The 25,505-nt window shown below is 40.4% G+C and overlaps 1 protein-coding gene across 2 annotated transcripts in view; it reads right to left on the reverse strand.

The window, feature by feature from the left end:
* FAM160B1 (family with sequence similarity 160 member B1) overlaps positions 1 to 25,290 on the reverse strand; it is a 41,944-nt gene extending 16,654 nt beyond the window's left edge. Inside the window, exons 1-11 of one of the 2 annotated variants that reach the window (XM_038757656.1) lie at positions 25,098 to 25,290; positions 16,574 to 16,652; positions 14,512 to 14,681; positions 10,450 to 10,554; positions 9,314 to 9,436; positions 5,914 to 6,207; positions 5,416 to 5,612; positions 2,614 to 2,728; positions 1,512 to 1,588; positions 1,230 to 1,422; positions 816 to 985 (exon numbers count right to left, since the gene is read on the reverse strand). In XM_038757656.1, coding sequence (XP_038613584.1) covers positions 816 to 985; positions 1,230 to 1,422; positions 1,512 to 1,588; positions 2,614 to 2,728; positions 5,416 to 5,612; positions 5,914 to 6,207; positions 9,314 to 9,436; positions 10,450 to 10,554; positions 14,512 to 14,681; positions 16,574 to 16,652; positions 25,098 to 25,142 — 1,568 coding nt within the window. In that variant the 5' untranslated portion in view covers positions 25,143 to 25,290. Of the gene's footprint in view, positions 1 to 815; positions 986 to 1,229; positions 1,423 to 1,511; positions 1,589 to 2,613; positions 2,729 to 5,415; positions 5,613 to 5,913; positions 6,208 to 9,313; positions 9,437 to 10,449; positions 10,555 to 14,511; positions 14,682 to 16,573; positions 16,653 to 18,908; positions 18,928 to 25,097 lie in introns of those variants that run through there. The other variant, XM_038757657.1, reaches the window with a different exon arrangement.
* Between the last annotated feature and the right edge of the window lie 215 nt (positions 25,291 to 25,505).

The following is a 25,505-nucleotide window of genomic DNA, read 5'->3' on the forward strand; positions in this document are numbered from 1 at the left end:
GGGAATCAGCCACGTCTGGAACAATACCAGGCAAATAAGTGAACCTCCAGGTACACGAGACTCAAGGGATAGTTTGGTTGTTACCACTGAGGCCACAGCTTCTGGCTTCCAAGCTCATTCTCACTTTCTCCCCGACCAATCTCCTTTATCTTGAGTGGCAGGAGCACTATAAGGTAGCACAGGCTGATGTGATTGACGTTCTGACTGTGAATCCAGTACACACCCTTTCCACTTCTAGCCCCATCCTCATATTGCCATGCCAATATAGAAACAGTGCTGATGTTAATTAAAAAATGTTTCATTGGCAGCCTTTTGCCAAAATAAAAAACAAATTACCTATCAATAAATGATGATACTTATGGTATTTGTTAAGCCCTTATGTGTCGAGCACTGTTCTAAGTGCTGGGCTAGATTCAATTTCATCAGCTCAGATACAGTGCCTGTCTCACATGGGGCTCACAGTCTAAGTAGGAGGGAGGACAGGTATTGAATCCCCATCTTACATATTTTTTGGGAAACATTTACAAACAAATGCTTGAAAAGTTCTATCAAAAGTACTGGGAGGCATTATCTAGAATAAATATATATGTACACACACACACACACACACATATTTTGTGTTCAAGACAATGGCCTTACATTACTGCTAATAGCATGAATTACTGTACCATCTGCCTTTTTCATTAAAATACTTTTTTCAATGGAATTTAATTAGAAAAACCCTCAAATTAAAAAAAGATAGCGATAGAGAATAAATTAAGTTTATCTTAGAATTTTCCATCTGAAATATTCCATTGGCATGGCAGAATACTTACACTGCTCCTGCTATCAACCCATTTTCCACCACATCTTTATCTTCTGGGCATAAAGGTTTATATTCTGTGTAATTTCTTTCTTCCAAATTTCTCAGGACCAAGTTATAGAGAATATGCTCATTGGGTTTTTGTAAAAGATATTCAAACATTCTTAAAGTCATTATGCTAATCTGTAATACAAAAGATGAACGAGGGGATGAAATCAATCAACCAATAGCATTTACTGAGTGCTTACTTTGTGCAGAGCACTATACTAAGCTCTTGAGAAAATTCAAGACATGATTTCCTACTCTCAAGGAGCTTACAGTTTACAAAAACCTCCTGTTTTTGCCTTTATGTAAATGTTTATTTTTTAACTTTGGTAAACATATAAAGGAAAAAGTTTGTGCTAGATCCAACGTTCAATCTCCTCACCTCATCAGATATATGATCACAGTGCTCAATTAATCTATGCCGCAATGGATGTCGGTTGATGTCTGCCAGAGTTTCTGGTGCCCTCTGCTCGCCAAGAATAAATGAAACCATTTCTTGAAGCAAAACATCAGATGTGACTTGCCGAACAATACGATGGAGTAGAGCAGTTGATGTCAGAATTCCCATCTCTGAACTGAGAAAAGTAAAAAGATACTAAATATTAGTAGAAAATGCTAGCTTGACATGCATACTTTTTTTTTCCCACGGGGAAACATTTCTTACGTTTGCATCAACTGTGGTTCCATCACATCAATAAAAAATCGTTCTCGAACAGATCTTGCCATAGCAACAGCAGCTGTCTAGAAACAGTATGAAAACATTACTTCAGTGAAAAATATGCAACAATGCTGAAATACAATTTAATTTAGAAAAGATGTAGTTTACTATTTTAATACTGCTGGTGAAAAAAAGCTTTCTACTTGGACCACATTGCTTTGGTGGAACCATTTGGACCTAAATCTTGGCCCCACCACTTGCTCACTGTGACACTGGGCAAGCCACTTAACTTTTCTATACTTCAATTTCCTCATCTTCAGAATGAAGATTAAATGCCTATGATCCATATTCCTTAGACTGTGAACATTATGTAGGACTGGCATTGTGCCCAATCTAATTATCTTGTATCTATCCCAACACGTAGAACAGTGTTTGGCACATAGCAAGTGCTTAAAAACCACAGATTATTACTACTATCAAATTAAAGGTTTTGGAAGACTCTGACCACATTAGTTAAATTGTCTATAAGAGAAATGTTACCAATTGATCCCCCAAATTCTGAGATTTGATTCCAGGTGACTTACTGACACGATGGGGCCCAATTCCAAAGATTAGGATCATTTATCTCCAATATCTTAACGAACAACTCCACTCATGTTACCAGGCTCTGGGAGAATACTATACCTTAAACAGGCAAACACTTTTACCTCCCTAAAATGTTTTTAACCTCAGGGAGCTGGTGACTCTCCCTCATAATGACAAGTTCCTTCTAGGAACTGAATTCTTATCTCCAAGAAACCTACTTCTCTCTTAGGCCTTTCCACTTATACCTCTCCCTTGAGGAGCTCATTCACCCCATAAATTGTCCTTTTCAAAGTGCCACCTCTGAAACACTGTTTGGATTAAAGCAAAGAAAGACCTAGTAGTTTACCCAAGGCAACAGTGGCAAACCAGGACTAAACCCCACATCTTCTAGTTTTTTTTCTACCTAAACTGTGTTGGCTTAATCAATAGACTATCCAGGAAAACTCTTCTTGGATACTCTCAGTAATTATAAATACATTTACAAAAAAGAATGCTCTATTTATAAAACTAGAAACTATCAAACCTTTTGCGCTTCTTTAATGAGCTGATCACAGTAATCAAACCATGAGAGAAATGAAATAAGAGCTCGTTTCCCCGGAAAAGCTGATGCATCTTCTTTGTGACTGTATGAATCCAAACTGGAGAACATGGAGAAAGTGATTAGCTGAAGTAGATGTAAAGTCTTATTCAGGTTTTCTATGATTCATCCCCACATGCTATTTTCTTAGGGTTCACTGGACGCAATGAATAGACTCGCACTTCAACAGGAGGAAGCAAAGAGTGGAAACATGGAAGCCACCACAAAGAGGGGCTGGGGAAGCAGAGGAGACAGAACGGTACACCATAAAAACCAAGAAGAGACATCAGGGAGGGAAGACAGGAGAAGCAGAGGAGGAATAGTCAGGTTTCTTGGGCTCAGAGGCGGAGGAGATGAGAAAAATTGCAATAGTATCTACTGCAGAACTACTTCACTTTTTTCCCTTATAAAAGGACAGTAAGGGTTGTTATCAGGGTAGTTGGGCCTCCACACACTCAGAGAAGGTCAAAGAGAAGAGGCTGTCCCCCAGCTAGGGGTCTGAAGCTGTAAAAGCTTCCTGGGAGGGAGAGGCAAGAAGAATAACACAAAAACCCATCTGGCTATTAAGAGGACATCCCTAGAAGATTTGAGAATTGAACGATTCATCATCGGAGGCCAAGGGCAGTAATGCAAACAGATGCTTATAAAGCTTTTCTCCAGAACTGGGAGACAAATTAAGATCTTGTTCAAAAGGGAATGCTCAACTGTTAACTGAGGTTACTCAAAGCTAGGAGAAAAGGAAGGGGTCGAATCATTCAGCAGCTGCTATACACCTACTACACTGATTCCAGCGCTTAGAACGCTGCTTTGCACATAGTAAGTGCTTAATAAATGCCATCATTATTAATATTATTTTAGTCTTCATTCAGGTGTCAGAAATGCTCTGATGAAAACCCAATATAATGAGCTGTCAGAAAATCCTTGTTATAGCAATACCTTGTATCTCCAACCAGGCCTGTAAAAAGTCCATTACAGGTCCATAACTATGCCCATGCATGTCCATAAGGAGAAAGGTCTTCAAACACAATTCTGCCACCTTCCATTCTTCCAACCACAGACATTTCAATGCTTGTGTCAGCAATCAATGGTATTTATTGAGCGATTAGTATGTGCACAACACTGTAGTATACGCTCGGATGAGTACAACACAATAAAGTTGGTGTAAACATGTTTCCTTCCCCCAATGAGTAAGCACTTCAGGAGATTACAATGTAACAATGAACAGACACGTTCCCTGCTCACAATGAGCTTCAGTTTAGATGGGGAGACAGACATTAATATAAAGAAATCAAATGACAGATATATACATAAGGGATTGATTGCTGAGGAAAGTGCTGAGTGTGGTCTTGGTTAGCGTCCGGCTGCCCGAGTCCCAGAGGTTACCTGCTGGGTGCCCATCTCAGGTCTGCAATGTAGCTCTATCAGGCCGAAAGTAAAACAAAAGTCGTGTTGTGGGACCTTCCAATAACTGGACCGTAGACCCACATACTTCCTAGCACTTTTTCCCCACTGTGCTATTTATGCTGGGGACAGGAGGCCTGAAAGTTGGGCTAGGAAAAATGGTTTCATGTGGACACCTTAAGAAGCAGCAGGTAAAGCTATTTACTATTTAGGTGTTTGCATTGGAAAATGTCAGCCAGGTTGGCTTCTTCAAACTATTTGCTCTTTAACCCATACTTGAATCAGTGGTTACTGTAATGTGATTTTTCCACAAGATGGGGTTCTTCAAGAACACATCCCTGTTTATAACAGGAACATCTGTACTTTATAACTTGTTCAAAGGCCATGAAAAGAAAGTTATTTTCCTGAAACCTGCCTGAGGGTTGGAGGGGAAACTTTTCCATTGTTTTCAGGAAATTTGCTGCTTGAATAAATATTGACTCTCTCTTCCTGCCAGTTCAAGTGAGGGAAGTAAGAATCCTTGATTAACAAAGGGAACAGAATTAAAATGGCAGGTGGGAGGAGAAAGTGAGTAAGGCATAAGTGAAAGCAGAACTGGATGTAGGCAGCAGCATGGCCTAGTGGCAAGACCCGGGGTTGGGAGTCAGGGGATGTGGGTTCTAATCCCGGCTCTGCCACTTGTCTGCTGTGTGACCTTGGTCAAGTCACTTAACTTCTCTGTGCCTCAATTACCTCATCTGCAAAATGGGGATTAAGACTGTGAGCCCCATGTTGGATAACCTGATATAACCTGATTACCCTGTATCTATCCCAGTGCTTAGAACAGTGCTTGGTTCATAGTAAGCACTTAACAAATACCATCATTATTATTATTATTAATAATAAGACTTCAGCCCAGAATCTGCCCTATGGGAGGATTCAACTTCCTGCCTATGATGGGTGAATGACTACCCAGAGAACCAAGGGCCATGCAAAGAGACAGTGAGTGGCAACTTCAGATCCTGAATCAGTGACTGTTATGACAGAAATTTTCATAAACAGTGACTCTCCTAAATGTGTATGTTTGGAGACAAGTAATTCTGGGGAGCGGTTTAGAAAACACTGGTTTCCCTCTGAATCAAAGATCTGGAAGTGCTGATTTACCTACTATGCTTTCTCAAGAATGCTTCTAATGGCATTAGAGGGGAGAACTGTAATATTTAATCTGAAATATACAGATTTTTGAAAAGTAGACAAGACCAATTCAATTTCCAAGAGTTTAAAAGAACACTCACTTCCAATCATATCACTAACGTGTCTCAGGCTAAATATTTTTCCATTATGATAAGAGGAAATGAAGATTCTTACCCCCAGTTAATGGCTTCCACTGATTCGATATCTAAAGGATCCACTGACTGAGGTAAGGCCTTGTACAGGGAAGCAAGTCTGTCGGTCAATAATTCACATAAACAAGTGCTCTGGGTAAGGCACTTGGCTGCCGCTGGCTCTGGTAAACTTACTAAGAGCATCAGACCTTCACATGCCTTCACAGCTATCCGACCGTCCTGAAAAAGAAAACATACCAAAAATTTAGAACCAATCAATTCTATATATCGAGTGCTTACTATGTGCAGAGCACCGTACTAAGAGCTTGGGAGAATACAGTATAATGACATAACAGAATTCATAGGCACGTTCCCCAGGACCTTCTCACTATGTAGCTCAGAAAACCCAAACAAACTCCAAAAGCAAGTTGATGCATTTGCTTCAAAACTGAGGCCCATTTTATAAAGTAAATGGCCATTTCATACCTTTGCCAATTAATTTGACTGGGAAGGAAATTAGTGCAGCAAGAAAAGAACTTACTGGGCTTCTGGTAAGATTTAGCAAAGAATTCACTAAATTATAGTCCTGGTTTGGACGAATAACTGTGGCTTCAGGAAGGGAAGTGACATTTAGATCATCCAGTCCCGTGGTCAGATCATCTATCTGATGAGAGAGGTCATCTTCTGGGTCTGTTTGTTCCATTCCAATAGTACCAGCGAGTTCCTCGGGCTGAAAGGTTTGTCCTGTATCGGCTGTCAAAGAATCTTGACCTTTTAATGAGCCTTCTGAAATTACATTTGGTGATCCTTTGGAAGCTGTTGTTTTCAACTTGTTCTGAAAAGGATTAAGTTGGTCTGCTTCATACAAAATAACAATATACCCTTGGAAGCCACACAAAAATATGGATTTTTCTAGTCCACCAATAAAAGTCTACTAGTCAAGCCACAGTAACATGTTGAAATCTCAGGGAAGTGAAAAGACTAAAGAAAACTGATCATTATGTTTTAGAAACGGTGTTTCTATTTTATGATGGATGTGGAACTGTACTGAAAGTATTTTACTAATATTCCAATATAAACCTACCATTTTGGCAATTGTTAGAAAAGTTTGGTCTGTGTGAGATTTTGGGGCTGGGGTTACAATTTGTTTTATCCTTCTCGTATATTTAATCATAAAAGAAGTTTAATAATATTGGTTTTTAAATAAATGAATAAGCTCCTAATATTTAGAAGTTTCCAAAGTGCTAAATTCTCCAGGGTGTATAATGTCCACTGGAAAGCTTTCCCCTTGACATGCATCTCTAAACCAAAAATTAATATGACACTGAGAACACATTCTACTTATCCAGTTCTGCTTTTGAAAATAGAACTGGATGAGGAAGTTGGTTCTCTGAAGTATTTTGTTCATGTTAAAATTATAATTTTATTTCAACTACCTTAAGAAACTAAGCTTTTAGCACAAACAATTGAGAAGAAAACAAAAAACACTCCACAAACTTGTCATCGCCCATCTCTCCTTCCCATATTCTATAACACTTTTCTCCTTGGAGGCAGCTCCTTAATGGTGATGGATTGAGGATCCATCAGGATTGAAGATGAGCCTCGGCCCTGACTCAGGACCAAGAACCTGACAGGGGGATTGATTCACACTCTTGTCCCAGCCAGATGGGTGGGAGTACAGCACAATGCAAACTTTTTAATAAGTGATTTTTTAAAAAACCTTTGAAAATAAGAATATTCAGATTAGAAATTTCTGGTAAATTGCATGCAAAATGTAAACAGTTAATCGGATTCTCCTCAATTTCTAAGCCGCGTGTGGTGAGGGAAATGAATGTGTTTGCAACCCTTCTGCCCATGTAGTCCCATGAAACTGAATATACACACTTTTCTAAGAAGGAAAGTTAAGCTCCATGATAATACAGCCACCAAATACTTTACCACAAGTTATAATTATGTACCCATCTCCTTGTATTATCACTGGAAATGTCTGGATTTGTGTTCAAAATATCAATGTATAGTAAATTTAGTGAATTGAAGAAAACATTTTTTCAGGAATTTGTGAAGAGAGATACATAATACAAATTTTTAGAACATTTTTAATCTTACAGTTGTGGAATAACTTTCCCTTTTTAGCTACTCCTTACAAAAGGCACTCCTTATTGTTTTCCTAGCCCTGATGGCAAAGTTAAAGATTATTACTATTATGGTATTAGTTAAGCACTTACTATGTTTTCAAGCACTGTTCTAAGTGCTGAGTTAGAGACAAGTTAATTAGGTCAGACACAGTCCCTGTCTGGCATAGAGCTCACAGTCTGGTCTGTCAGTATGGCCTAGTGGAAAGAGCATGGGCCCAAGGGTCAGAGACCCTAGGATCTAATCCAGGCTCTGCCTGCTGTGTGACCTTGGGTAAGTCACTTAACTTCTCCTCAGTTTCCTCATCATTAAAATGGGAATTCAGTAACTGTCCTTCCTCCTACTTAGACTGTGAGCCCCAGGAGTGACTGTATCTGATCTGTTTATCTTGACTCTAACCCAGCACTTAGTTTACTGCTTGGCATAAAGTAAGAGCAGAACAAATACCACAATTATTACTATTACTGCCAGTAGAATGGGCTAACAGAAGTGATATCAATGCTTCTATAAAGGCAGGGTAGCACTTAGTTTACTGCTTGGCATAAAGTAAGAGCAGAACAAATACCACAATTATTACTATTACTGCCAGTAGAATAGGCTAACAGAAGTGATATCAATGCTTCTATAAAGGCATGGTAATGGAAACTCGATCGCTAACCGAGATAAAGAATTCCACGGGCCAAAACACTGGTGTCTGAATCGGTTGTTTCCCTTGCTCAGTCCAGCCTACTGTTGGCTGTGTTGTCTGGCACAGTACTGGCGAAAAGAACTGGTCTGAGCTGCACTCCAGTCACCATCAAATGGGAAATCAATCAATCGTATTTATTGAGCGCTTACTGTGTGCTTGGGAAGTACAAGTTGGCAACATATAGAGACAGTCCCTACCCAACAGTGGGGAAAGGAGACTGCCTAAACCAGAGTGGATGGAAAGTGTCCTGGCAGCCCCTGTCTAAAATGGAGGGGAGAGGAAAGCTGCAGGGCTGTTGATAACCTGTGTTGAGTTGGCTCTGGATACTCAGATATCAGTGATATTCTCTGAGTCCATGCAGAGCTCTGACCAAAGACAACTGAGCTTCAGTTCTTCCCTGCTTCAGATTCCACAATATCAAGACAAGAGGGAGATGGCCTCTAAGTCATTTTGAATTTGAGAATTATGATCTGGAAGAATGAGGGACGGCAAACTGAGACCCACCTGTGCTTTTATCCATTAGGCAACAACAGCTCTCAAAATATACTCAAAGACTTCAGGAAATATGCAGTCGGAATTCTTGCAAATAGTTAAGCTAGCACTATTTTTCAAAAAATCCTGCAATTTTATAGCTTATCTGTTCGCCTCTCTCTGACAAGAGTGCAGGACAAGATCCTCAACCACCTAACAACTGAGGTGAAATAAAACATGCATTCAGTGTACCTAATTAAAGGATCCCACTTTAAGTGACTTCCTTACTGTAAAATAATTAGTGAAAATACTTGATAAACGAATATTTTCATCTCAATGCTAAAAAACATACTTCATTTATTTAAGGCATTGCATAATTAAACACATATAAGATGGTTTTAAAAAGGAGGTATTTAAGGATTATAATTAAATATAGTTACCCTGTAGAGTAATTCATAAACTCAACAGAGTGCCAAGCTTTTAAGATTTTTTTCTTGTAGGGCACCAGACAGTAAGCACTGACTGAAAAATGATCAATACACAATTAATCCAAAAAAGAAATTTCTTCAACTTAGTCACTTAATCCACTACTGAGAAACCTTTAAATACATATTCACCAATATTTAAGGTTCAAATCCAGTAAACATACCTCAAGAAAAAAATTGACGAGGTAGGGATCCTGCTTCAACTTTGCACATACTATACAGAGAAACTGAATTTCTTCATTTTCAGTTGGAGTAGCAAGGACTTCCCCACAGAGCCTGATTAATTTCTGTCAAAAAAAAAAATCCATGTTTGCTTACTTTTCAATAAGGCTGGCCTTAGTGGTAGTTACAGTAACACAGGACCAATTCTATTTATATTGTATTTTAGGAAATATACATGGCATTCTAACACATGAGACATTCTGGGAAAAAAAAGGAAAAAACAGATTAAGGAATACCCTTGATTATCCAGCCTAATTTCTAGCTCAGGCAAACCAGAGAAGTGAAAAGCATGAATAATCAAAAATGCCCTTGGGGTGAAGGTGAGTGGTCTTTCAGCTCGGGTGTGTCACGTCACCAGATTTGGGCGGAGGTGGTGGGTTATGTCTGAGTTGAGAGGTATCTGACCTTTGCTGAGGCAGCCATGGCACTGAGCAAGGCTGGTCACTGCTCAATCAGTCAATGGTCTTTATTGAGCTCTTTCTGTGTGCAGAGGACTACTCTGTTTGCTCGCTGCACAAGCCCTACTCAATCTGACAGTGGTCAAAGGAAGGCAGGACTCCTCAGGCTCAGGCAAGCCACCGCATCAGCTGTCCAGGCAGCTCACCGAAACTGCATCCTGGAAAATGCATGGTTAATCCCCTCTAGTCTGTAAACTTTATGGGCAGGGAATGTGCCTGCTAATTCTGTTGCATTGTACTTTCCCAAGTACTTAGTACAGTGCTTTGCAAATAGTTACTGCTCAATAAATACCACTGACCAATTGATTAGTCCACAACTCAAAAGCACATCCCCTGGTTAATCAGAAGTAAACTGTACACTATATGGCATCTAAAGAATAAAACATTTACCATGACTTTTTCCAATACTTTAACTATAAAATTTGACAATTGGTTTCATTGAACTTTACCCTTAAAATAATTTCTTCTATGAACAGCAGCATTGCAGATGCTGCAATTACACTTGGCCAGATCATTCTAAATTATGTGTTATTTTAAAGGAAATCCAGGGATCTTCTTCAGACCCCTTCACCTCTACAGTTCTAATAAAGAAGTAGCTTTGAGAAAAGTGAACGAGGTACCTGCACTGGTCTGTGTACATTAATGTGGGGAAGAAGTGGCTGCTTGATTCTTCCTAGAAGTTTAGTGTAGAAAGTCAAAACTTGCTGTTTCATTCCTGGTGGACACTAGGCATGTTAAGAAAAAAAGAAAAAGTAAGAATAAAATAAAAATGAATAGCATTTTTTTTTACTCAATTATCAAAGTAAGAGGAAATGTGAGATGGATTTGACTAACTATATGTATTACTTCCTCAGTTGCACATAGTTCTTTCATCATTTGTGTGTGGCATTCTTGCAAATCCTCACATTAATGAAAACCCGTGCTGTAGTACTCACTCATTCTCACGTCACATACATTCACACGTGCACACACCATTTCTTTGGATACCAAAGGGCACTGTGATAATAAGTAACATTTTACTGGGCCTAAAATTTAAAGTTGTTTATTGGAGCCAACCTACACAAATAATGAAATGAATAATTCCAGAGGATCATAAAAATACAATGCAATCTGAAAGACATAAAATTTGGTTTATGGAGGCATTTGTTTTGAATCATAACATTGCATAGTCATAATAACTATTTAAGGGTTCACCAACTAAAAACTGGGTAGCATCATGGACTATACTTAAACCTAGTGTCCAGCCCACAGTGGGTTCACAATCTAGAAGGGGAAGGGAGGACAGACACCCAGGGAAAGTTCAGCAATTAATATCAATCGGAACATGTAAAAAAGGGCTGCATAGGTGTAACAGCAAATATGTAAGAGTTCTTTACTGTATAGTCACTGAGCAAAGAGTTCTATGTGAATACTCCACCGCTGCCATCTTTCTAACCTGTTGAACAGGTGGGCTTCTCCTCAGTGTTGTGATGGAGAAAAAGGCAGCTGCCCCAGGGCTTGGGTGGCTCTGGAACTCCACTGATGGAAAGTCTGAGGCTGTGTGGTGCCGGAGAGCCGTTTACAACATTGTGCTCCTAAATAGTGCTTTAAGGAGCTCACATGCACACAGTAGCTAGCCCATCCACTCCGGATCAAACAGAAATGCCTTACCCTCAGCTTTAGGACACTCAATCAGCTCTCTCCCTCCTACCTTATTTCACTCATCTCCTATTCCAACCCACTATTTACTGAGCTTTTACTGTGTTCAGAACACTGTAATAAGCACCTGGGAAGGTAAAGTATAATAAGAGTTGGTAAATGTGATCCCTGCCTGCAATAAACTTAAAATCTATAGGGAGAGACAAACATTAAAATAAATTACAGGTAGGGGAAATAGTGGAGTATAAGGGTATGTACAGAAGTGCTGTGGGTCTGCGGTGAGTGTCCAACTGCTTAAGGAGAACCCAGTCAAGTGCGTAGTCAACGCAGAGAGGAGGGCAGGTAGAGGAAGTGAGGGCTTAGTCTGGGAAGGCCTCTTGGAGGAGATGTGATTTTAGGAGGCTTTTGACGTTGGGGAGAGTGGTGGCCTGCTGAATATGAAGGGAGTTGGAGTTCCAGGCCCAAGGGTAGGGGGTCAGTAGCGGGATAGACAAGACTGAGGTAGATCAAAAGAGTAGGTTGGTAGTAGAGGAGCAGAGTCAATTGCCCTTGTTGTCACCTAGCACTGTCCTACACACTTTTAAGTCCCAAGAATCACTGTACTCACCCAATTTACTTTTGCACCCCGAAAAGTCCTAACACTGTAACATAACTAAAACTGTGTTTCAGACATTTGGTGGTAAACAAAAAAATCCTGCCAAAGACAACAAGTTTATTACATCACTCACCCTTTACTTCTGACTACATTTGTTAGATGATTAAAATATGTTTTTTAGACATGTTTGAAAGATCAATTTTCACAAGAAGGGTTTTAAAAAGCCTGTTCTAAAGAAATCTGAACTTTTAAAAACTATACTTTCTATTAGATTGGCAAATTGTTTTCAGAATTTACATTGGCCCCCTTCAGCACTTAACAATGACATTCCTTTCCTCTTCTAGGAAACTACATCTTCTCCTAGTCTCCATTTATCCTAGTCTATTAGCCAATGCTACTCTAAAGCAAACACTGTATACTCAAGGGGTCTCCTAACATGAAAAGACTAAGAAGGAAAGGTCCAGTACACTAAATTTCTTTTATATCCTAGGGACGTGGGCCAGGCACAGTTAATTACAAAATGGGGATGATTTACATTAGGAATTCCATGTGTTTTTCTGTCCGTTCAAAGCTGTCATCCCCACCTGGACAAGGGACAATTACTATGCTTGGCTGGGAGGGCAGGACCAAGGCAAGGGGAAAGGCAGGAGTAGCGAGAGCTCGGGAAAGGGGAGAGGAAAGGAAGCAGAAGAGCAGCAGGAAAGAGGACGTCAGGATCTGAGAACCTGGAGTCATCAGGAGAGTTGGAGGAGAGAAGAGAGGCTGAGCCCAAGTCTGAGATTGATCTCCTGACTGCAGAGGAAACAGGGCACGAATCAATGGGAGAGGCAATGCCCGGTCAGATGAGAGGGGCAGGAGTGTAAGGCTGTGGAGACAGGGTGGAGGCCAGGCATCCTTGCTAATATATGTAAGCTCATTAAGGGCAGTGAATGTGCCTGCTAATTCAGCTGCACTGTACTCTCCCGAGTGTTTAACTGAATATTGAAATACGATTGAATGAATGAATTAGTACAGTGCTCTGCACCTAGTAAGTGCTCAATAAATACCACTGATTGATTGACTGACTGATAAAAGATAAGATCTGGTGGAGCTATGGGAAAGAAAAATGATCCTGAAAAAATATAGCATTCCATGGGAAGATAATATGATTGGGTACAAAACATTAAAGTGATAGGATGGAGAAAACTGGGTAGGCACAAAAACAGCTGAAAAACCTGGAAGTTACAAATGATCACAAGCTATGAGTCAGCAAAGCAGTGCTTTTAAAAGCAAATCTAATCTTGGGGTGCATGAACATAAGTATGACATAGAGCCAAAAAAGAAAGGCTTCCCCTATATTCTGCTCTAAATTGGATCATCAGACTTCAAAATAATAAGGAGAAATGGATGAGGGTCTAGAGAAAAATAAGAAAATTACTAAAAAGAATTAAATTAGGTACTAAGAGCTTGTTAAGCAAGAGGAAAAAAAGGTTCAAGGGTGATTTCATGTTGTTTAGTCATTTATCTATCAGGAGGACAAGAGCCAAATGATAAGAACATAAACAGTAAGAAATGCTAAACTGGGTCAGATCAATGCCCCTTCCTCTGCCACCATCCCCTTCTCCCCGCCCCCCGCCAGCTCAGTATCCTAAGTCTGACAGAGTGGCAATAGAGGATGCTTGGGAGAACAGTATGACGACAGCCCTCCTTGAGATAACGTTCCTCTAGACTGTAAGCTCATTGTGGGCAAGGAATGTGTCTACACCTCTGTTACACTTATATTGTACTCATCCAAGCACTTAGTACACTGCTCCACAGACAGTAAGCAGTTAATACGATTGATCGACTGATTTCACTGGTAATGAATGACGCTCTTTTTCCTCTCATAACCCAAAATGGATCTATCATCCTAGTATCTAATGCTTCTTCAGCTACCAACTAACTTTTATCTTCTAAGAACTCTTTCTGGACCTCTTGTTCAGGAATTTATCCAAATTGGTCTTGAAAATCCTGATACTTTTCCGCTTGCACAACTTCCTGCGGTAACTACTTCCATATTTAGCTCCCTTCTAGGAAAGCTTTCCTTTTCATTTGGCTTGACTATCTACTCCTTTGAAATCCCAAAGGGTGACTTGAAAACCAAATCTGTGTTTGCTTTTGCCACACCTTTCTTCCTGTTGTAAATTCAATTAGATGTCCCCTCAGCCTTCTTTTTTCAAGATTGATAAATACTAATCCTGTCACAAAAAAAGTCTCCACCTTCTGACAATTTGACTGATTCTACACCTTTTTAGGCTCTACTATTCACATCCTGAAGTGCAGTAAGCGAGAAAGACCAACCTAAATTCTCCCCTTCAAAACTGTGACTATTCCATTTTATTAGAGCACTCCATTACAAGTTCTTCACGCGTAGCATTTTAAAGACCAAAAACACTTTATAATCCACCTAAAAATAGCATTAAGAACTTACATCAGCTTTCCCCAATGTGTACAATGTTTCCAGGATCTTGTGATGAAGTAAATATTCCATACATGGCCCCGTCTCTCCAGATTCCCGTTCATTTTCTTCCTGAACCAGGATACCTAACATTTGCTCAAGATGAGAAGGAATGTTTGTATCTGTCACAGGAGCTTTATCATCTATTAAGAAAGAAAAACAATGTCCATTCATTCATTCAATTGTATTTATTGAGTGCTTACTGTGTGCAGAGCACTGTACTAAGTGCTTGGGAAGTACAAGTTGGCAACACATAGAGACGGTCCCTACCCAACAGTGGGCTCACAGTATAGAAGGGGGAGACAGAGAACAAAACAAAACATATTAACAAAATAAAATAAATACAATATGTACAAGTAAAATAAATAGAGTAATACCAAGGTTACGGTTGTGAGATTGGGAGTATAGTGGTATTGTCTACAGTGATGGGAAAGGCATCACTCTGAAAAGATGCAATGTCAACCAACAGTTAGCTTTTTCTTGCTGCAGTTTTAGCCCTCCATACCTTGTCTTTAGTCGATTGAAATTTAGCCCAGGGACAAAAATAGTATGCTGGTAAGTTGGCTTCACAAACAGCAAAATGTTACTGGCAAAGATAATGTACTAAGGGAAGACTTGTAACCGTAGGAAGCTCAGATCCTAATAGAGAAATGCACAGGGGCAGGACTGTGGACTTCTTAACCTTCTATCTACCCCAGTGCTTACTATACTGAAAACAATTAATAGATATCACAGTTGTTATCATTACTATCTTTGCACCCAAGATAGAGTCCTAACTGAGACTGCCATATCTAGGTTCTGATGTGATTTCTTAAATTGGGATGACTGAAGAATGTTTATTTTTGTTGCCGCAAGGGGCATTTGTAGGAGGGTGCCATTCTCAAAATTATCCATAAACATCTGTAGGAACTGTAGATGTGAGGCCACTAAATTCCCAAAAAATATTTTTGATTGGTGAAAAAAATCAATACATTAGCCCTAGAAATGCTGTAATTGGAATGTCTGGTAAGCAAAAAGTCAGAACTCCAAAAATTGCTGCCATTATAATCCTTTGCTCTATCAGGGTCACAGAGGAGCTGCAAGAGCAGAACAAAGTCAGTTTCGATCACAATGAAAAGTGACTTAAATAATCATGACTTGCATTTTTTTAAAAAAAAATAGCTGTTTTGTCAGATGAAGAAGTGAGAAATAGTTTGACCTAGGCTAGAGCACAAGCTGAGTGTCAAAATACCTATGTTTTATTCATGAGCCTGTCACTGGCTTCCCGAGTGCACAGGTTACTTAAAATCTTTGCCCTTTTCTCTACAGTAAGAAGAGCCAAAAGGCATAACCTCACTCAAAAATTACTGAGATCCTCTGGCAGTAATAAATGACCAATTTACAATTGTGAAGATCATACTAAGCTGCTATGCAGGCAACTGCATCTGTACATATGATTCAACTTCTCAGTTAACAATACTTCAGTGACAGATTCTCAAATTACTGAATTTACAGCACATGTACTATAAAATATCAATCCAGAAATAACCGTATCTTTTTAGCATAATAAAATGTTACAGAAAAAATATTTTAATAAATTATTTCTCATGAAGCTTTAGCTTTACTCAAATTCAAATCTTATTTTGTTTTTGGCTCATCATTTGCTTCCAGATTATCAATGTACAGAACAAACATTCAAAATGGTGATTTGGTGTTTTGCAAAAAAAACAAAGATAAACAAACTGAAAACAGACCACCAGTATAAGCCTTCCACCCAATTAGGAGAATGATGCCTGCTTGAAAAAGGCATATTTCTGTCAAATTGAACAGAACAAAGTCAGAAATCAGGCCTGATACTAAAGGGTGAATATAAAAATACTTTTTACATTTCTTACCCCAGACTGTTATTGACAAGTACAAAGATCAGGAATTTTGAAAGGAAAGTCAATGTTTTTAAGGGATTTTAACATAATTACTTCACAAATACTCCCTTTAGACGTTTCCTATTTGCTTTACTCTGCTAACTTCAAACAAAAAAGAAATTCTTGTATTTTACCTGATGTCTCTATGTAGTAGTGGGTAATTGCTTTCCAGTGATATACAAAGTCTTCTTGCAAAGGAAGAGAAGGTGCCAGCTACAAAAAAAGAAAAATACCACTATTATTTAGGAAGCATTTGGTTTTTCTTCTCACTGTACTAAAATGTACGTAAGTGCTTGAGAGATTACGATATAATTTTTTTATGTAATTTGTTAAGCACTTATTATGTGCCAGATACTGTACTTAAGCACTCAGGTAGATACAAGGTAATCAGGTTGGATACAGTCCCTGTCCCACTTAGGGCTCAGAGTCTTGATCCCCATTTTACAGATGAAGTAACTGAGTCCCAGAGAAGTGAAGTGACTTCCCCAAGACTGTAAACTCTTTGTGGGCAGGGACTGGATCTACCAACTCTATTATATTGTACTTTCCCAAGTGCTTAGTACAGGGCTCTGCAAATGCGAATAAATAAATAAATACCATTAGTTGATCTGCTGGATGTGAAGGGGAAGGAGGTTCCAAGCAGGAAAAAGGGCCTGAGCAAGAGTTAGATGATGAGAGAGATGATAAAGAGGCATACAATCCCTCTAGATTGGAAACTCAGTGTGGGCAGGGAACGTATCTACCAACTCTGTTATACTGTACGCTCCCAAGTGCTTAGAACAGTGCTCTGCATACAGCAAGTGCTCAATAAATACAATTGTTTTATAGTGTTGATAATGGAGTGCACTAATTATGTGAGCTGGGTTATAGAGGGAAAGGGGTGAGGATAGATAGCAGGGAGAGAAATGATAGAGTGCTTTAAAGCTAGTGGTCAGGAATTTCTCCCTAATGTGGGGAGAAATAAGCAACCATTGGAAGGTTCTGAGGGGTGGGGAGACATGGCAAAATGATCTTTAGATGAATGATCTGGGCAGACTGGACAGAGAAGAAGTTGGCTGTGGGGGAGTCTGTAAGAAGTGCAGTAGTTGAGTCAAGATCCAATGAGTTCTTGGGACCAGAGTGATGGCAGTTTGGAAGCATAGGAAGGGATGGATTCTGGAAATGCTGGGAAGTAAGAACTGACAGAATTTGGTGACTCACTGAATATGCAGATTGAAGGGTAGAGATGAGTCAAGGATGGTGCCAAGGTTGCAGGCATAAGAGATGAGGAGTATTAAGAGTGGTCTATATATACACACACACACACACACACATATATATATATATATATATATATATATATATATATATATATATATATATAGGACTCTTGCTTATCAGACTGCAAGTGTGAACGTTAAATGCTCATTAATATCAAGGACATCATCTTTTCAATGTTTTAAAGCTACTGTCCACACAAAGTCTACACTTACACCCTTCTAAAAATTTAGTTTCAAATAAACCCACATTTACATTCAATGAGTCATATCAGTAGATTGATTCTTGAGAATATTGATCTTTGCACCTAGGACTTTGAAATGCCAAATAGCAAAAAGCTGTAATTAGTTCCACATCAGCAATACAGGAGAACACAGAGAAGGCAACTAAATAATCACATTAAGTTCATTATCCACTTTCAATACTGTCGACAGTTAAATTGTATATCATTTAAATCTACACACTGCACTGAATACAGCACTTTATCTTAATTATATTTGACAAACAGTATTAAATGTTTAATGTGAAGGGGATACTGCCACAATTTAAGATTTTACATGGCCATTTTAAAATGTTTTAAATTTTAAAATGTTTTACGGCAGTATGAGCATTTAAAAGATATGGATTGTGCTCATTAACCTTTATTCCATACTACTATTGCATGAATATATATGAATTTAAGAGAAATGCACAAAATACTTTGCTTGGTTTTATTTTTAGAATTTCTAAGAAGTAAATTGTACACTTTATAAAAATAGTAGTAACATTTTGGTAATTAGATCCTCTCATGCTTTGCACCTTGAGTATGTTTTGAACAAGAACCGTAGTGAAACTGCCAGGATCAACTGACATTATCTAGATATTTATAAAGCTACAATACCACTTTGCCAGCTTTCAGTCTACAAGCAAGCAGAGTGACACTGCGACTTCATATATTCCAGTCTACCAATAATACACTAAAAATCCATTCTTGTATCCTTTTTTTAAGTTTTGGGCCGTTACCTTTAATATTGTACATCTGTTCTATTGTACTCTCCCAGACACTTAGTACAATGCTTTGCATATGCTAAGTACTCAATAACTACCACTGATGGATAAAGTAAGTTCAGAATAGTACTGGTAACTGTTAGGGCTCAATCTATCACCAACCCCGTGGAGGGACAAGGTTCAATCAATCTATCAAGCAATCAGTTGTACTTATTGAGCACTTACTGTGAGCAGAGCGCTGAACTGAGCTCTTGGGACAGTACAAGAGAGTCGGTAGACAATGTCCCCTGACCGTAATGAGTTTCAAGTCTTGAGGGGTCCACTGCCGCCTTTGGCTTTTAGCTGCTGGGGCAAAGCCACTCTCGTCTTCCCCATTGTTTCTGGACTAGTCTCCTTGGGTAGTTAGTTGGTGCAAGGTCTCGGAAAAGATCAGATCATTTTTGAGCGGACCTGCCTACCGCTCCCAAACTCCATTCTGTTTGGCTTCCTTCTGTCCCCCAAAGTCCCAATATCTTTTTGCCCCCCACTCAAAATGAAAAACTGGCACCCTGTTTCACACGTTTCAATCCAGAATAGGAGTTTAGCTTTGATAGTTTTGGTAGGCCATTCACTCTTTGTTTTTTCAGAGTATTTACTGGGTGGCAGCATGGCCAAGTGACCATAACCCAGGCTGGGAGTCAGGAGACCCAGATTCTAGTCCTGGCTCTGCCACTTTCCTGCTGCGTGACCCTGAGTACAACACTTAACTTCACCTGTCATCTTTGATACCTGTCACTAACCTCCTATATTCAGTCTGCTTCTAAATCCTGGGGGAAATGGAGAATGAAAACTCTTATTAAGATTCTTACTGATCCATCATTTCATTTCTTTTTAGCCTGTAGTCCCTTAGATTTAAAAAGAGTCCCAGGATATCAATCAATCAATCTTATTTATTGAACGCTTACTGTGTGCAGAACACTGTACTAAGCACTTGGGAGACTACACTATAACAGACTTGGTGAAAATTTTCCCTACCCACAAGGAGATTACAATCTAGGTGGGATATCCACATCCTTCTAAATTCACTGAAGCTTCTTCTCACAAGCAGTGAGGTCGGTTTGGTTATTACCATAATACGGGCAAAATGTAATACACCTTTGGATGAAGTAACATCCCTTCAAAAATGTTGATACTTTAATTCTTCAGAGAGAATGCATTAAAAGTCTGGAAAGAATGCCAGGATGAACGCACAGGAAACTGATTTTCACATTACCTGAAGTACCTTCTAGATTTTGATCTGTCAACTGAAATTTCCAAATAGCTAAGAATTTAAGACCCATTTTACTGTTAAATCTGAACAAGATATATTCTTTAAAGCAAAATTTCTATATCCCATCCCTAAATCCAAGACATCTTTTTCCAAGTGTATGGTTACATGAAAAATACAGAAAAAAAACTGATGTGATCAGTTATTGGATTCAGACTGTAAAATTTGTTTTACATGAAGCAAATGTCCTAACACGTATTATGATAATAATAATGATGGCATTTTTTAAGTGCTTACTATGTTCCAAGCACTGTTTTAAGTGCTGGGGTAGATACAAGCTAATCAGGTTGTCTCATATGGGGCTCACAGTCTTAAATCCCCATTTCCCAGGTGAGGGAACTGAGGCCCAAGGAAGTGAAGTGGCTTGCCCAAGGTCACACAGCAGACAAGTGGCAGAGGTGGGATTAGAACCCACGCCCTCTGACTCCTAAGGCCGTGCCCAACCATAAGCAACAATAATTTCTCTAAAATAATAATACTTTTGCCTACTATTCAGACTATGAATTCCTATCTCTAATGAGCAAAACTGAACTGGAGAGAAGTTGGAAAAACATAGTAAAAAGCAAACATTGCAAGTACAGGCTTTCCGCCATCAGGCTAACACCTCTATCTCCTCTGATTTGAACTTTTTGGTTCTATGTGGGGAGAAATTTCTCGTGAAAGGTTAGTAGTTTATGCCGATAATTATGAAGTTTCCTCTTTTAGAGCTGACCTGAGATCTGAGTGAGTGGAAGCTTTGAGTTTTAGGCAAATGAGGTCATTTTATTCCCCCTCTGTAGGGTGTGGTAAACTGACATACTTGAAAATTGGTTCTAAAGTGACCGACTCTGATCTCAGTTGCATGCTATGTAGCACTGGGATGTTTCTCGCTATAGGTAAACAAATCCCTTCCTATTATAGTCAAATTTTGTAAGTGCCGATAATTAATTCTGGCTGTTAAAAGACTGTCAGCTTTGAAGTGAATCCAGTAACCCAATATTCTATTTTTTCTGCTAGTTGTGAATTGCTCCCCCCAAATCTAAGCTCTTAGTGATACATTTCTGTAAATAATCCCTCGAACATCAGAATGATAGTTCTTCTTCCCTCTGTAGATAGTGTAAACAGCTGTGACTACACAAAATAAGAGCCCATTATAAAGCCATTGTTTTTAGTGCATCCAAACTTCTTGGCAACCCTAAAGATTCAGAAGGAAAACAAAATTGGAAATGAATGAGAGAAAAATGGAAAATCTCATTGAGAGACTTCATAGTGATTTCACAGTACTAACGGAACCTAACAAACAGGTGCTATTTTGTGTCCCTGCATATACGGCACGCATTAACAAATCGGATCGATTAGGATAAAGAGAAGGCGGCTTGTTCATTTAATCCTGTAGAGTTGAAACTGGAATACTGAGTGCTGGTTGTATTAGAACATTTCATGATTTTCTAGATAAAAGGAGGCACACAAATCAGATGGAGGCAGAGAAAAGCAATGGATATGATCTGGGCAATTAGGAGATTCACTTGGAAAAAATGATTAAAGGAGTTAAAAAAGAATAGGTCATCACCAAATTGGAGCAGTGAAGGAAGTTCTTCCAATACCTTTCTTATGAAAACCCTAAAGATAAATCTACTATTATATAAAACATATCCAAGACAAAAAATGTAAAGGGAAAATTTAGGCTTTCTGCTAAAAAGAAAATGATGTTGATAGATTCCAATAAATCACATGGCAGGCATCAATCAATAGCATGAACTGAATGCTTTCTCTGGGTAGAAAATCGTACTCTCAGGACTTGGAAGAGAATGGAAAAGTTAGTAGACACAATCCCTACCCGCAAAGAGTTTACAGTCTAGCAGGGAAGTCAGCTACTTTAAAATAAATCACAGGAAAGGTGAAAGCAAGAGTTTAAAGCTGTAAATAAAGGTGATGAGAGGTTGCTGGGTGAGTACCCAATTACTTATAAGTGGATGTGCTGATGTAGGGGTTGTGGGGTAGAATAGGATGGGTGATGAGAAATGAATCTGGGAAGGCCTCTTGGAGGAGATGTGATTTCAGAAGGCCCTGGAAGATGGGGAGAGCAGTGGTCTGCTCAATGCAAAGGAGGTGGGAGTTCCAGGCAGAAAGGAGGGCGTAGACAAGAGGTTAACGGCAAAAGAGTCAAGAAACAGTAAGTTGATTGCTTTTTCTATGAAGTGTCTGAGCTGGGGGGTGTAGTGGGAGAGGAGGAGCAAGGATGAGAAGTGGGAGAGAACTGATAGAGCCTTAAAGCCAATGGTCAGGAGTGTCTGCTTGACACAGAAAAGAATGGGCAACTAATGGAGGATTCTGAGAGGTGAGGAGGCAGGCGCAAAACAGTTCAGAAAAAATGATTCTGGCAATCCAATGAAGTATGTTTTGGAAAGGAAAAAGCCTGGATGCAGGGAGGTTCAGCGAGGAGGCTGATGGAGTAGTCGAGCCGGGATATGACAAGTGCTTAGTTTGGGCTGGGGTCAGTTTGGATAGAGAGAAGGGGTGGACCCGAGAGACACTGTAAAAACAAGAAGGGCTATGGGGTTGCAGCTGACTATGGGGATTGACAGAGCCCGCTGTTGGGTAGGGACCGTCTCTATATGTTGCCAACTTGTACCTCCCAAGCGCTTAGTACAGTGCTCTGCACACAGTAAGTGCTCAATAAATACAATTGAATGAATGAATCAAAGAGAGCGAGACAGAACTAAGGAATAATGCAAAGGTTTCTAGCTAGAGAGGCAAGGAGAATGGTGGTGGTGTCAACTGAGGCCTGAAAGATTTACATTTTCATAATTTTATACTGATATTGGATTAGGTAGGCTTTTCCCGTCAAAGTCAGGAATTCAGTATCATAAGAGAAGATTAATTGGAGAGGTAGATAATGTGATGGATTCTAACAACATTTGCAGTCACAGGAGGACAAAAGAGTGCAATGAAAACTCTGGCCTCAGGACAGCCTTGCCTTTACTGGGCTTTAAGGGGACAGGCTGTCTTCCAATATTCCAGGATTTCAATCCTGCTGAAATGATCAACTTGGATAGATTAATGATTTGAGGTAATCTAATATGCTGTTGATTGCCAACGACTATGAAATGAGGTCATAAGACTAAATAATACTCTATAGTCTAAAACAGAGGAGATGGACTTTAAATATCCTTTGTTCTATGAGCTTGGGCCATCATAAAAGGTGCTCTTAATGCTGTTAAAGAGACAAAGCAAAATCGAGTTACTTCAAAGGTTTAAACTGGAAACAAATCACTTCCTTCACCTGCAACAACATCCTAAATTCATGAATACACTTTTTTCCAATTTTCATACCATTGTGTTGTAGGAAAAAAAATTTCCAGGGCTTCCAGTGAGCCCCAAATTAACATGAAAAATACCCAAGTATATTTAAGGTCTTATTTTTGAAATACTATTCCTGTTCTTTTTGATTCTAGACCAGAAATAAAAGCCATGTATTATAAAAATGTAGAGATTTAAAGAGCATCCCTAAAAATAGCATATAAACAGGGAATGTTATTTTTTTAAAAAAATTTGTAAAGGAGTACAGTTTTAAAATATTTCCATTCTGGATCATTTCCGCTGAATAGTTACAACCGGTAAGCCCTATGCGGCCCTAACTCAGTCTCATTTTTTTTTATGAATAACTAGGCGATGACTTTTAGTGCAAAATCATTTCTTTCAAGTAACAGACAATACAAATACACAGCCTGAGGCCTAAAAAAGGAAACAGAGGGTCTTTGGAAGAACTGGTAGAGAAGAGTATTTAAATCCAAGCCAGTTTTATTTCCCAGGGAAAAGTCCCATTTTTGTCCAGCTGTCAGCATAACAGTGGGGTTGTCGACTAGGCCTCGCTCAGTGATTTTCTCCAACTAAGGGTGGCCCCTGGAAGAAAGCTGCCCACCCCCAGCCAGGATGCGATGATATTTGTTAAGCACTTACTATGTGCCAAGCACTGTTATAAAAGCTGGGGACCGGCCTGGTTATTGGGGGAGGGGGGCAGAGTGGGTGTGTAAGATGTGTGTGTTTTTTGGGGGGCGGTGGGTTATGTATGTGTGTGTATATGTGTGAGTAGGTGGGTGCTGAGTGTTGTTTTTGTCTTCGCCATCCATGGAAGGTTTTTCTTGCAAGACAGTTAACGGTCTAGAAACCCCCGCCCCCAAGCTAATATTCATTCATTCAATCGTATTTACTGAGCGCTTACTGTGTGCAGAGCACTGTACTAAATGCTTGGGAAATAATATCCGTGATGGACTCCCCCCATCCCGATGCCCCCAGTCCTCTGCACCGTCCCCCCCAAATTCATTTTCATTCAATCGTATTTTAAGGAGCAGCGTGGCTCAGTGGAAAGAGCCCGGGCTTTGGGGTCAAAGGCCATGGGTTCAAATCCCGGCTCCGCCAACTGTCAGCTTTGTGACTTTGGGCACGTCACTTCACTTCTCTGGGCCTCTGTTCCCTCATCCGTAAAATGGGGATCAAAATTGTGAGCCCCCTGTGGGACAACCTGATCACCTTATAACCTCCCCGGCGCTCAGAACAGTGCTTTGCACATAGTCAGCGCTTAACAGATACCATCATTATTATTTATCGAGCGCTTCCTGGCGCAGGGCACTGGATGAAGCGGCTGGGAAGTACAAATGGGCAACATAGAGGCACCAACGGGCTCCCAGCCCAGAAGGCTTGCCTGCCACCCTGGGGGAGGTGGGGCGAGGGGCTCGGAGGCCTGGGCGGCCTGGCCTGGTGATGGCTTTTAGCGCAAGACCATTTCTTTCAAGCAACAGATAATACAAATACACAGCCTGAGGCCTAAAAAAGGAAACAGGGGGTCTTTGGAAGAACTGGTAAAGAAGAGTATTTAAATCCAAGCCAGTTTGATTTCCCAGGCAAAAGTCCCATTTTTGTCCAGCTGTCAGTGTAGCGGTGGGATTGTCGACTAGGCCTCGTTCGGTGATTTGCTCCAACTAAGGGTGGCCCCTGGAAGAAAGCTGCCCACCCCCAGCCGGGATGATGCTGATGCTATTTGTTAAGCACTTCTTATGTGCCAAGCACTGTTCTAAAACCTGGGGACCGGCCTGGTTACTGGGGGAGACCCGGGCTGCCGTAGGCCTTACCGCCTCCACGGCGTGCTGCAGGATGGACGTGAACTTGGAGAACATCTTATCCCGGGACTGCAGCAGCCTCGCCCGCGACGACCGGGACAGCTCTTCGATCCGCCGCCGCCGCGGAGGAGGAGGAGGAGGTGGAGGAGGCGGCGGCGGCTCCGGAGGAGGAGGCGCCGCCCGCCGCGCCCGCTCCAGGCTGAAGGCCGGGGCCGGACCAGCCGCAGAGACCGGGCCCGGGCGGCGGCGCCGCGGACACCGTGGCACTGACACCGCCGAGCCGAGCCGAGCCGAGCCGAGCCGTCCCCCTTCCGCCCGCAGCCTGCAGGGGGCGCTGCCCTCGCCGCCGCGGGAGGCTGACGGAAGGGCCCGAGGGCCGCACACAATGGCGCCCACTCTGTGTGTGTGTTTTGTGTGCTT

Source organism: Tachyglossus aculeatus, chromosome 16 (genome assembly GCF_015852505.1).
Source record: "Tachyglossus aculeatus isolate mTacAcu1 chromosome 16, mTacAcu1.pri, whole genome shotgun sequence".
In the NCBI taxonomy this organism is placed as follows: domain Eukaryota; kingdom Metazoa; phylum Chordata; class Mammalia; order Monotremata; family Tachyglossidae; genus Tachyglossus; species Tachyglossus aculeatus.